The 14459-nt window shown below is 37.7% G+C and overlaps 1 protein-coding gene across 2 annotated transcripts in view; it reads left to right on the top strand.

The window, feature by feature from the left end:
• The window catches only part of LOC145985893 (FAST kinase domain-containing protein 4-like), a 69098-nt gene that overhangs the window by 41252 nt on the left and 13387 nt on the right, over positions 1-14459 (top strand). For both annotated transcript variants that reach the window (XM_083120028.1, XM_083120027.1), the window contains exons 5-7: positions 2094-2279; positions 6975-7095; positions 8516-8743. In XM_083120028.1, the coding sequence (XP_082976154.1) occupies positions 2094-2279; positions 6975-7095; positions 8516-8743 (535 nt within the window). The remainder of the gene's footprint in view (positions 1-2093; positions 2280-6974; positions 7096-8515; positions 8744-14459) is intronic.

Raw genomic sequence — 14459 nt, 5'->3', positions numbered from 1 at the left:
CATCCTTTGGTATCCCAAAAACACACAAACCCAAAGTCCCGCTTAGACCTATTATCCCAATGTATGATCATCCGGGCTATGGTTTGGCCAAAGAAATGGTTAAGAGACTGGTGAAGATCAAGGATAATCCTCAGTTTAGTGTAAAAAACTCTGTTCAGGTCAAAAAATTCATAGAAAAACTGGTTTTAAGGGAAAATGACACCATTAGTAGTTTTGATGTTGTTAACTTATTCCCGAGTGTACCCCATGGCTTTTAGAAAATGGGGTAGAAATTCTTGTCGTGTGGGAGTATGTCAGATGTTTTTTTTTTATTGTCACTGAATATAATTACTTTTCTGTAAACAGTAAGATTTTTCGGCAAGAAACAAGGATAACCCGGAAGAACAAAAAGGGGTTTACTGGATCGAATGTGAATGCGGGAATAAATATGTAGGGCAGACAGGGAGAAACATGCGCACTAGATGGGACGAACATGATAAAGATATTAAGGGGGTACCAAAAACAGGCCTATCCGAGTATATCATAATGAGGGGACATAAGATTATAAAAAAGGGAAGTAATTAGAAAAGAGGAGAATAAATTAAACAGGAACGTTTATGAAGCTGCCTTTATATGTACAGGAAAAAGGAATAAGCTTAACAGAGCTGATGGTAATCTGGAGGAAGGGTAGATTGCTTTTCTTAAAAAGTTGGATAAAGCAGTAAATACCGACACTAAAATGGGTTTTCATGTCACTCGAGGTTGTGAAGGCTGTCGAAGAAGAGACTGAGTTCAACTTGGAATGGTGACGTTTATCATCGTAAGTGGAAAACGTGGGAGGGGAAATTTCTCCTTCCATGCAGGATAGGATCGCTCACAGTCCATGTGTTCCACCCAACACTGATAGAAGTCACTAGGGGACTGTAATAGGTCTTCAACTTTTATTTGTTTTAGCTGTGGTTTTTGTTTTTAACATAGGGAACTTTTAACCAGCGAAGACTTCCATCGGAGTTTTTATACTGTCACCGTAAGTTTTTTACCTTTTCTATCCTCAACCTGAATCCTCAACTTACGATTTAACAACGCAGTACCATGTGTGGCACCTAAAGTTTTTATTTTATTACCTGATGAAGGAAGTAGTACAGACTTCCGAAACGTCGTTCTGAAACATTCCCACTCTCTCACGTAAGTTGTTTATATATATTTATTTGAACGTAAAACTACTACAGTCATCAGAAAATGATGATAATAAATTAATGATAGTTGTATAATAAATAATAATAAACCCTAGCATTATTTTATCACATTTAGCGTAATTTATGATTTGAAACGGCACCTTTTATTATCAGGAGGTTGGTATTGGCAAAGCTGTTCTTAATCCACACATGACAGGCAGGGAGGGCCTGCAGCTAACATTACAAATCCAATGGCTAATCCAAGGGACAGGCGATACATGTCACTGTGGAATTGAACGCATTTTCGAAAATTTTCCTCGGTCTGTTTACCATAACTTCCTACACCCAAAAATGCCACGAGTCGCCACTGGATTATACACTAACTTGTCAATACTCGGTCTGTTCTAGTGTTTCTTTGAAGCTGCACACATCACCCCCTTCCTCACTGTACCTGTTATAATGTTTTGATTCCTGTCCCGAACAAGATCTCTAGGTGTTTTGTATCAAGATGTTGATGTGTTTTGTGCTTTTTAACCACTATAGGTATGGTATGAAGGCATGGTGAGGGAGGTGGAGGGTATGTCACACAATCTTGGCCATTTTGTTGAGAGATGTTAACAGCACCATCATTCAGTTGCCTTTGCCTTCCAGTTACCAATTTATCAGAGGCTGTGTAAACCCCAGACCTGCTCCATGAAGGGATATGGTTTGATAAATTCCTACCTGAAATTGCCGGCCCAGGACTTCTTGCGTGACAGTCAGATGCCCTACCAACTTGCGTTTTGTTACTCTTATACAGTTGAGAAATTATTTTGTACATGATTTATTGCATCTATAAGACCTAGAAAAGTGTATTTAGAGAAATGTTATAGCATGAAATAAAGTTACAGTTCAATGAAGTGAAATTATATATCACAATAGCACTGTCATTTTTTTTAGGGCCATATAAATATTCCACTATTGGATTATATTGGAAACATGGTGTGTAACTCACCCTCTATGCTGACTGAAAGCACACCAGCATCCCTGTTCAACTTTGTGTCTGGATTTGCAAGTGCTGATTATAGACCTGCATACTGGGATATTGCATTTTCAGCTCTGATGAAAAATAAGTTGTTTCAAGAGGTAAGTTATTAAGAATGAATGTGAATGTGCTGTTGAATAAGGTCATTGAACACACGCAATTCCCAAAAGCTAGTTGCTTTTTTTTTCCAAAATAATGTTTTGGTTTATAAGCAAGGGTGCAGTTTAACTGAGAGAACATGTGGCTGGATTCTTTTAAACCGGTGCAAGAATTAAATGACGTGGAACATTCAGTAGTGTATTGTGGAACAAGATGATTCATACTTCTAATGTGATGCAAGAGCATGATACCACATGTGAAAGTAGCAGACAGGAACTGGTGGCTGCTTGCCATGTGCTTAAATGTTGCCTCGAAAGAATTACATTCAAAATTTTGCCAACAAAGGTCCAAGGTTTAAGTGTGGGTGTTTCTTTGCTAGCTCCTTTCATCAATTATCAGTCATCCTCATCCTCGTAATATTTCAAAGGACTGTATAATATTTTTCTGCAATATTGTGAGTTTTTCCACCTTTTCAAAAGCGTTCTTTTAACTGTTTTACTGAAAACAGGAGCTATACATTTTAACTGTAATGAAAGTGGAATACCTTCTGTCAAATAAATACCTGAACTTGTTCATTTAAAAAGCCAGTGTAAAAGGTACGATTTTTTTGTTTTTCTGTAAGTTGGTACTAATGAACCTAATTGTCATGTAGAGTTTTGGCACGATCCGTTAGTCAGTTTGTTTACAGCTGTTGGTTAAGTTAGTTGACCTCAAGTGTGCTCAGCGATTTTTAATATGGATAAAAAATATCAAACAAAGAGAGTGCCTCAAATTTTGTGTTGCCAACGAAATTTCTTGTGCTGAATCATTGAAAATGTTGGAGAAGGCCTACGGCGAGTTAGCTTTATCGAAAACATGAGCATACGAGTGGTACAAAGCATTCAAAGAAGGACAGAAGTGGTTGCCTTCAACATCTTCGACTGACTATAAAACATCGACAAAGTGAAGGAAATGGTGATGGAAAATAGTCATTCATGCTTAAGGGAGATGGCTCAGGATCTGGACATCTCTCATGAATCCATTTACACCATTTTAATTGATGTTTTGGGCATGAGATGCATTGTGGCACGGCTTGTTTTGAAGGAGCTCAAATTTCTCAAAAGGAGAACCGCAATCAGGTTGCTGAAGACATGCTTGAACAAGCTAATTCAGACCCTACATTCATGAAACTCATCATAACGGGTGAAGAGACGTGGGTGTATGATTTTGACATGCATACCACCCAACAAGCTTCGGAATGGCACTTCGATAACGAGCTGAAACTGATAAAACCATGTCAATGTCTCAAAAATCAGTCATGTTGACTGTTTCCTTTGACTATCATGGTGTTATCCACTCGGAATTCCTTCCAGAGGGGCAAACAGTCAACAAACAATATTATTTAGGCATTATGAGGTGTTTGAGAGAGAATGTTCACCGGAAAAGGCCAGATTTGTGGAAGAACAATTCTTGGATTTTGTGCCACAATAATGCACCGTCCCACACATCAATCCTTGTATGTGATTTTTTTACCACAAACTCAACGAATGCCACCAATCAAGCACCATATTTACCAGATATGGTCCCGTATGGCTTTTTTTTTTGGCCCCAAAGTCAAACTACCACTTTGTGGAAGACGTGAGTCCATTGAAGTCATAGAACAAAATTCGCGGAAGGAGCTGAAGACCATACCGGAAAGTGCCTATAAGAAGTGTTTCGACGACTAGATTATTTGTTGGCTTAAGTGTATTGCATCAAATGGGTCCTATTTTGAAGGCGACAAAATAAATTTGGATGATTAAACCAATATTTTAAGTTTTATTGAACAATTCCGAGTGTTTATTTGACAGAGCAGTATAATCATTGCAGTAAGTAGTAGAGTCTTGTACATTTTTCAGATGCCTGTAGGTAAAGAACTACAGGGTGAGGTAAAAGTCCGGCACCACCCTTTTAATTTGAAAACTACTTGACGGAGGGCGATAAAATTTCAGATATGGGTAATTGGCATGGGTGCACACCAGATGGGGCTAGTGTGTATCATGGTGGCCATCTTGGAATTACATCCAGATTTTGAAATGGGAAAGGGGTCATGTAGCGTATCATTTTACATGTGTATTTTCTCGGAAATAAGAATATGCCGTTATTTTTCCTCCAACTTTATTTGGTGAGGATATTTTCACAGTTCAAGTTCACATTTGGCGTAATGTAATGAGTTGGTATTTATTTGTTCCAAGTGATCTAACATGGCTCTAACCCTCCAAGGATGGATCATAATTGTTTTTATAAGTGGGGAGCGCAGTGCCAGGGTCATTGCAGAAGATTTCTATATCCAGCATCCAGAGAGAGATGACATCTCACATACCACAGTGTTGCATGTTTATGAAGTTTAACCTTTACTGGCCCGATGATACCATATGGTATCATCAAAAGTAAGGTTGTACTGGCCCGATGATACCATATGGTATCATGGTGCTGATTACGAAATGGATGTCCTTTTTGGAACTTCATACTCTTATATGTGGGTGGAAACTCTGACACAGGTCTGGAGCAAGCCTGGGAAATTCATATTGATAACCAACCTCCCCCCCTCCCCCCCCCCCCTCCGCAACATATCCATGCCAGATTTCCGAACAGAGTTTCACATTTTGGCTCATTCAACTTGTATGGCACCCAGTTACATGAAACATGTTTCATTCTCTTTGGAAACGTCCATTCTTTGAAAAGAATACTAAGGTTTGCGCCTTCTCTCCAAAATAACGGGGGAAGAGGGGGCAAACTCCAGATTTTTATGTTTTTTCCACTGAAATTCAGGGGGCATGCCCCCTTCCCCTTGGTTTGGCATTCTGAATTGCACATGGTTGCATGCTCTGATGTTTTAGCTACAAAACTGGCTTATGTGTCAGAAGTAGATTGCTCCCATAGTGCCAGAGTTATAACAATTTTCTGAGTAATATGCAAATTACCTATTTTTCGTAAAAAAATAATAAAAAAAATGGCTTATTATTCAACTTGTATGTCACCCAGAAACATGAAACATGTTTCATTCTCGTTGGAAACGTCCATTCTTTGAAAAGAATACTAAAGTTCGCCCTCTCCCCAAAATAGCTGGAGAAGAGGGTGCAAACTCCAGATTTTTGTTGTTTTTTTTGCATTGAAATTTGGGGGTCATGCCCCCCTACCCCCAAAGCCCCCCCTTCCTTGGTCCGGTGTTTTGAATTGTACAGGTTTGCATGAGCTGATGTTTTAGCTGCAAAACAAAACTTATCCGAAATAGATTGCTCCCATAGTGCTCGAGTTATAACAATTTTCCTCCAAAGAGTGTTCAAATTTAAAATTCCCGCCGAGAAGCCTGGACCAGAACGGGGTTACTTTCGTAAACCTGCTCGGCCGTCTAAAGGTTAAGGAGACAAAATCCATGTGCGACGGAGAACGTAGTGGACGGCCGAGAACAGCTACCGACAAAGAAACAGCACCGGCAATCGTGGTATCCCTGATCAAGAGACCGAAACACAGTACCTGGCATACTAACAAGTCATCCCTACAAAATTCAAATGCAGCCGTTCTTAACTGAGAATGACTCACACAGGTGGTTTGCAGACTGGGCTTTGGCTTGTCGCAATGAGATCCCCAGTTCCTGAAAAATGTTCTGCTTAGCAATGAGGCCATATTATTTGTGAACGGTGAGGTAAATAAGCAGAATCATCATTATTGGTCAGATACGAACCCATAGTGGACAGATACTTGTAAGGAAGTCTGTGTGGCAAAGGTAATGGTGTGATGTGGGAAATGGAACACCCGAATTGTGGGACCTGTCTTCATCCATGGCAACCTGAATGGGGAGAGATCTGAGTATTCTCCAGGAAGATGTGTTCCCCTCACTGATGAACTCAGACGGCAAATTGCCAGCCTATTTCCAGCAGGACGGTGCACCTCCGCACTATGCGTTATGTGTCAGGCAGTGGTTGGTTGAACAGCTCCCGGGTCGATGGATTGGTCATTCTCTGGACCTTACGCCCCTTGACTTTTACCTTTGTTGTCATCTTAAAGCCATAGTTTATAAAGAGAAAATCACGGAACTCCGACATCTCCAGCACCGGATCCAAGAAGCATGTGACTCTGTCGACCCTGCAGTGTTATTGTGTGTCCACGAGGACTGGCTGAAACTTCTTACATTGTGTGTAGCACAGAACTGGCAACACATAGAGCACATCTTGTAGGATGACAAATGTGAACTTCAACTGTAAAAATATCCTCACCAAATCAAGTTAAGGGAAAAATAACGGCATATTCTTATTTCTGAGAAAACGCACATGTAAAATTATATACTACATGACCCCCTTCCCATTTGAAAATTTTAATGTAATTCCAAGATGGCCACCATGAGACTCACTAGACCCATCTGGTATGCACCAATGCCAATTACCCATATCTGAAATTTCATCGCCCTCCGTCAAGTCATTTTCAAATAAATAGGGTGATGCCGGACTTTTGCCTCACCCTGTACAATGTGGGAAATGCAAAAACCTGGTAAAATTTTATGACAATTTTATTTGGGCATTTATTTGATATATGGGAATTTAAAAGCATGAGAACTCTTTTTTAAGTACTGTTTTCTATGTGTGAATACTCTTAAGAAATCTACATTTGAAATCCATTGCTCACATTGTTAATGTGTATTTATGTGGACGATTAGACAATAGATGTATTCTATTTTATAGGATAGAATTGATTTGCCATGGATTAAACTAGGATTTGAACTTGCAATACTTGGAAGTTTTCCAGAATCTCTCCTGCAGCGTGTGTTTGATAAGAAGTTTTTGGAAGTCTTTCTTGGCAGAAGTAAGTACTCCTAAAATATTTTTGCAAGTAAAACAAAACTTTTCTAAAAAAACAGGTAAGTTTTTGTAGTTAGTTTTTTTGCAGCAATTACACATTTAATAAATAAATTTTATTTAATAAATGAGTATACATTTAATAAAATATTTGGATCGTTGTATGTTTTAAGTTCACTTTTCTACTAGATGTTTGTTATTGTGGTGATAGGATAGGAAGGATGCGTTGACCAATCAGTGAACATGATCAAAGAGGCAGAAATGGGGAGGGGAAGGTTGTCATCCATAACTCTGAAATCATCATCATGTTATATGTTCCTCTGCGTAGTCAACCACTTTAGGCACTGCTGCAACAGAGAAAGATAAGCATGGAATCCTTTGTTTGCAGAGATGTTGCATGTATAAGGTGGAATCTAGAGAGCCTGTTTGTTTTTGTTGCAGTTAAATCTCTTTCTGGAGTGGACACTAAATAAAGGTAAACTTCCCCATGCATATAGCACCATGCCATGATAGCACGTTTAGGGGATGTGAGGGTAGGGCCTCTCGATCTCGGTCATTTTGGAGGTGTTGTGATCAGCAACACACTCTGGCTGGCCACCTTTACCCCTCGCCCTCCCCATGGTTGCCCCCAAGTATCCATTGATTTAAGGCTGGATGAGCCCCAGAGCTGCTATATGCAGGAACAAGGCTGGAAATATTTCAAACTTGGACACCCTACTGACTAAACCACTGAGGCTCTCGAAGTTGACACTAATACCCATCTGATTAGAAATTGCCCTGAAATAAGACCCTGCAGGTCATTTGGATCACTTGAAAGTACACGTAGTGGTCTTGCATTTGAACAAGTCCCAATTTGTTTTAATGCACCAACAAATGTAATTCCACAGTCACTTTAATTGTCCCTAGGTTTTCCCTCGTGTGTATATGAATCTAGAGTAGCCAAAAATGATTCCATATTTGCCATTGTCATATTTACAGTATTTTTAGCATTTCACTATTGCTTATAAAATAATGCTTGTGCTGATATTTGCAAATAATCTTAGACATGTGTTACTGTCAAATGATGGAAGAGAACAGGCTTTACCAGCAAAGAGCAAAAGGTTTTTTCTTTTCTTTTTTCAGCACAAAACTAACAAAACTACATAATTTTATATTTATGTAGGACCAAAAGTTTGTTGGAAAGAAAACTTTATTGCAAAAAGTAATAATAATTTGTAAAATAGTTAATAATAGGCATCCTTTGTAATTTTAGTAATTTTTTTAGGTTGTAGTTTCTGTTTTTAGGTCATATTTTAGTAGTTTTAAGGGCATAATGCATGCATATTTCTAACTTGCTGACAGAAACTATGGGTTTAGTAGGTAGCTATAAGCAAGCAGGTGATTTTAGAGTTGAAATAGTACTTACTCATGTTTTGATTTAAAAATAGAGAACAACTTTTTGGACTATATCCAACTGCTGCAACTGTACCAGGCAGTGGTCACCTTGTGTCCATCGTACCAAGGTCCGTTTCCTCCAGAAGATGTGATCCAAGCTGCTCTGGAGAAAAACAACCAGCTACAGAAGGAATTTCCTCTGCAAGGGGCTTTGGAAACTGCTCTTGGAGGACCTTCCTACATTCAAACAAAAATTTACACAAAATTAGGACATTTCATAGGTATGCAACATAAGTTAGGGGTGAATTTTCACCTCATAGTAAAGTGGATTTTATGGTAAAGCCTGTGTAGGCAAAATTGGGTAATGGAATGAGTTGAGTAATAGCGTATTTGTAGCATTAGTGTTAAGAGTCTTGGAGAGGGAGATACAAGAAAAAGGATAGGGACTCCTGTGGCCTTCATTAAATGTACATTTGTTTTCACCTTGAATGAATTAGATAAACCATGGATAAATTCAGTGTGAATTGAATGTGTTATGTTTCAAATGCTGTTGTCAAAATTCACTTGGTATATGCCATGAACCCTGATTTTACATTTCGTACACAAAACACTTAATTCTCCTGATCTCAATACAAGAAAATATTAAAAATTTTCCCTCTGATTTTGAAATTTTTAACCTCAGGCCCCTGGAAATAAAAAATGCCTGAGTCACTGTACTCTTCAGTGACCTGAACTATGTATGACAATTGTTGTCTATCAGATAATAGGGTATAAGAGGTGACCTTCTGGGGAAAAAAAACTCTAACGTAACGTCTCTTTTATGCAGTACACCACTGGAACTGCATTCTTGCAAGCTATCAAGCAGTCTGGTGGCTGCACTTGCAGTCAGTGTTTTAATCCACTAATGGATTTTTGGTTGGGCTTTTTACAGTTTTTCCCCAAAGTGTTTCAAATCGATGACAATACATTACTTCCAGTCATCAGAAGATGTGGCGATGACCAAGAAAAATAATAAAAACATTATTTTTTTAAATGTATTAGGGAAGAACCAAAAAAAACTCAGAATATTCCCAAATTTGTGCGGAATTAGTGAAATGGCAGCATAAAAAGACTAGAAATATCCAAGGGATTCGCAAAGTTTAGCGCATCAAAATGAGAGCCCAGGCCCACTATGGTTCATCTTGAGTGCAATACTGTTACATGTGACTATTCCAGCTGCCAAGACGAAATTCGATGCACTAAGACTAGCGCATCCATGATGTTTCGTTAGTGTTTGGCATGGTACGGCTGATCTCGGCAGTCACAGCACGCGGTGCCAGGCATGGCTTTTAGCGCCTGAACGAAGATACAGAAGACTTGTTTTTCTTTTCTGTTATTGACAACATGTCATGCAATGCAGCTGGGCATTTTTCATCGTTGCCAAACTTGTTCCATTTTAACTTTAAAATTTAACAAAATTCAAATCATATTCGGAAAGAAACATTTTTCCTGAAAATCTACTTGCTGACTTGGAAATACAGTTTAATCCAAATGTTTTTGATTCACAAGGTCTAAGAAAAGAACTGATAGTCTTTTATAGAACTGCACTAGGATAAATCGCCATGTAAATTTGTAAGCAAAAATTTAGACAAAGCTTTTAAAGAAAGTTTTCCGTTTAGCTAAATGGCCGTATTATCTACTGAGAAAGACCCCTCTTGGAGTAATAAGAGGAAATAAAGAAATGTACGAGTTGTAGATTTCATAAATTCGCAAAGAACGCAGAAAGGCTAATGTTTCTGTTTCTGTACAAGTAAGATTTTAACTTCATTAAGCTTATTTTACATCGTAATTCATTGATGTAAATTTTTATATTTAATTACAGAAGAAATTCAAATTAATAAGATTTCATTATTCTCATCGTATGGACAGCTTATTTTATTTTATTATTCCTTTGTCGTTTAAATGTCTATTGTATTGCAGTGAGCTTTTAAATTTGAAAGGGCAATGACCTTGCTGTTTATCACGCAGAATTATTGCACCCCCCCCCCCTTTTCCTGGTTAAAATATTGATTCTGATATTCGGCAAATCTTGCGATGACTACTTAAAAATGTCACGCCTCGCCACTGATTACTTGACTGAATTTTTCTTGTTCCACAGGTTTCATTTATCTCTATACTATGAAAGGACACTCATATCTAAATTTAAAGTACAACTTTCGACATGGAATTCATAGTTAGACATAAGCAGTAGTTGTAAAAATGCCGGCTTTTTTGAATGGATGATTTTATCCAAGTGTTATCTTCAGTAGGCTTATTAAATATATCTATACAGTAGATACACACAGAATCTAATAGTATACTAATATAATTTTCAATGTTTGAATTTGGCATACAAACATGCACATAATGCAAAATAGCGACTAAACCTGGTCATAGAACAAGCCTTGTGTAGTGGTTCTCAACCGTTGTGAGGCCAGAGGGAGGTAAATTATTTTTATAAAGTTGATGCATTGCTCAATTTTTTTTAAAAGTATGTACACAACATTGAATAAAAAATCCGGCCATTTTCCAACAACAGTATTCATAGGATCGGTCATTCCATCTCAAATCAACCGATAAAAAATATTTTTGAACCTTTAGGATTCACAGTTATTAGATTTTTTTGTTTATACATTGTACCTATTAAGAGGACAAAAACTGCCAAATTTCAGATTTTTTAGGCTCTTAGTTTTCGAGTTATTGACATTCAAAAGAGCAAAAATCCCAAAATTTGACAACATTTTGAAATCTTTAAACAGCTGTAGATAAAAAACTATTTGACCAAGAGAGCTCAAATTTGTGTCATTCTCTTCTGCTTTTAATGAACTGTAATTTGAAATGCAACATGACTGTAGTATTTAAATTTTGTAATTTTTAAAAACTTGAAAAATGTTTTTTTTTGAAAATCTCAAAAACGCAATTTTGAATTTTTTTGAAAAAAATGTATGTTTTGAAGACATGAATTGACTATTTGTGTGCAAAATTTTATAATGGGATGGCAATGGGCTCCTATGGATTTTTTTTTTTTTTGTAGTGTGTGCAAAATTTGCTAAATTTGTTGACTTCCATGTTAAAATCATAACTTAAGTTGAGTGGTTGATGATCAAGTCTTAATATTAGTCTATTTTATAAGTTTTGGACTACAAATACTTAGAGTTGCAAAAAAACTGGCTTTTTTGAATGGATGGTTTCTTTTCCGATAAAAAGCCACCTTTGGGGGGGGGACGTAAATCTTGCCTTTTTTTGGCTTTTTACTAATTATAGCTAACCTATTTCACTTGAAGTTACTGTTATGAGTTTACAGGTTTGTAATGGCATATTTTACAACTAGCTAATAAAATTTACATGATGTAGTAGCCAAGAGACAGATATTGGCCAATCCCAGTGGACACACATTACATAGGGATTCAGATACAATTTTAACCCTAGCTTACCGGGGGAAGGGGGGGGGAGGTGCCTCGCAGGCCCACCACCTCTATTTTTTAGATTTTTCAACTGTTTCAAAATAAATTACAGTGTTCCCTAGAGTGTTCCCAATATTTCTGTATTACTATTGTAATACGAACAGTTTAAATGCAATGTAATTAGGAGGCAAAATGCACTTGGTGGACATGTCGGGCACCATCTTTGAATTAGTCTCATTCGAGAGACTCATGCCAGTGACGGTTGGTTGGTAATGATGGTACTTAATTATTGTAATTATTATATTAAAAAAACAACTGCACTTCTACAAACAAAAATGCATTATTAAAAATTTATTATGGATTTTGTGAGTTTTAGTGAATGATAAAATATATTTGAGACACTCATGCAATAATTGGTTATTATTATTTGTTAATGATAGTAATTTTTGTAATTATTATAATTAATAAATAACTGCACATATACAGGGTGATTGGTAATTCGACCTATTCCTGGAAAGGGGTAATACTAGATCACGTTTGCAACAAATTTGACCCTATGCACCAGGGGTCGGAAATCAATGGGTTTCGAGTTATTGCAGTTTGTAGATTTTCGTGACATATTCCAACTTGCGACCAAAAAACTACTACGCCTTGGCACTTAATCGACATGTTGCTAACAGCTGAAGAATGAGTGACTACTGGGAAAAAAATTCATTCCCAAAATTTCCATACCCACAGAAAGAAACAGTCATTGGAGCACACGTCATGAAGAAACTTGGAAATTATCGTTTAAATCGAAGAGGATTATTCAAAAAAATGGTAATACACTTAGCGTAAAAATTACGGAAAAAACTTCATTTCATAAGCTCTCCAAAACTATACAAATGTTGTCAACTAGCACACGGGTTGGGCGGAAAATCTGAATAAAAAGCGGAGAAGGCACGTTGTAGACCCCCATCATCTGACAAGAATTCTGTGGACAGACAAATCCAAATTCGAACACGAAGGTGTTACGAATTTTCATAATGCACATAAGGGTCATAACCCAAGAAAATCTTAAGAAAAGGCTCACCACAGAAAATTCTCACTAAATGGGAATCATCCACAATCACAATCCACAATGTGATCGGGCCATTCATTCTGCCAAAAAACCTAAACTGCATTACCTACGAAAACTAAGGGAAGAATTGACGATGCTGCTGGAGGATGTGCCGCTCGCCACAAAAAGGGGTATGATTTACCAACATGGTGGCTGCCCAGCGCACTATTTCCAGGGTGTGCTACAGTGCCTGGACGACAATTATCCCATGCAATGGATTGGTTGAGGCGGCCCGACACCCTGACCAGCAATGTGTCCGGATTTGACGCCATGCGACTTTTACATTTGGGCTCGCATGAAAGAGTTAGTCTACAGTACACCAGTGGATTCCCAAGAAGAGTTGAGAGAGAGAACTGTGACAGCCACCCAATACATAAGAGACAGAGTGTCAACGCGAGTGATTGTGTCTGAAGTACGCTGAAGGCTGCTTGCTTGCATAAGTAACTGGAGAGGCAATTAGAACAGTATTTGTAGTTTTCGTAACAGTTAATTCTGACAACCTGGAATCATGAGAATGGTAAATAACATTATTATTTCACTCATTTTCGTTCCTTTATTTCTCACAACCGACAACTTGTTTTCACTTTACAGAAAGGTCTACAACGTGCCTTCTCCGCTTTTTATTCAGATTTTTCCCCCAACCCGTGTGCCAGTTGACAACATTTGTATCTTTTTGGAGAGCTTTTGAAACTAAGTTTTTTCGTAATTTTTACGCTAAGTGTGTTACCATTTTTTTTAATAATCCTCTTCGATTTAAACGATAATTTCCAAGTTTCTTCATGACGTGTGCTCCAATGACTGTTTCTTTCTGTGGGTATGGAAATTTTGGGAATGAATTTTTTTCCCAGTAGTCACTCATTCGTCAGCTGTTAGCAACGTGTCGATTAAGTGCCCAGGGTGTAGTAGTTTTTTCACAATTAGTAGTTTTTTGGTCGCAAGTCGGAATATGTCACGAAAATCTACAAACTGCAATAACTCGAAACCCATTGATTTCCGACCCCCGGGTGCATAGGGTCAATTTTTTTGCAAATGTGCTCTAGTATTACCCCTTTCCAGGAATAGGTCGAATTACCAATCACCCTGTATAATCAGCAAAGGAAGCAGTGATTCAATAATAAAACAGTTTCTTGAATTTTAATGATAAAAAAAAAGTGTGAGCCTGGGGGACACCCCCCGATACTTAAGTGTCTTGTACGGCATGGGTAAGCTAGGGTTAAAACTAAACGTGTAGTCCTGATGAGCACATCTGACCATGAAATGGACTTGAAACAAACTTTTACATGTTTGTGTCTCAATTTAAATGTCATAAAATATGAAACAAATGTTAATATCAAAATATTCAATGTTTTGGGAAAATTAAAAATCTTTACTGTTCACAACTCATATGCAGAAGTATACATATTATGTGAATGTGTGTATGTAACCTGTTTAATGGAGCTTTGAGACTAAAGCGACACGTGGCTCTTGGAAACAAAC

This window comes from Lepisma saccharinum, chromosome 3 (assembly GCF_977018435.1).
Source record: "Lepisma saccharinum chromosome 3, izLepSacc3.1, whole genome shotgun sequence".
Classification (NCBI taxonomy): domain Eukaryota; kingdom Metazoa; phylum Arthropoda; class Insecta; order Zygentoma; family Lepismatidae; genus Lepisma; species Lepisma saccharinum.
Note: the sequence above shows the minus strand (reverse complement) of the source record. Positions and strands in the feature narration are given on the sequence as shown.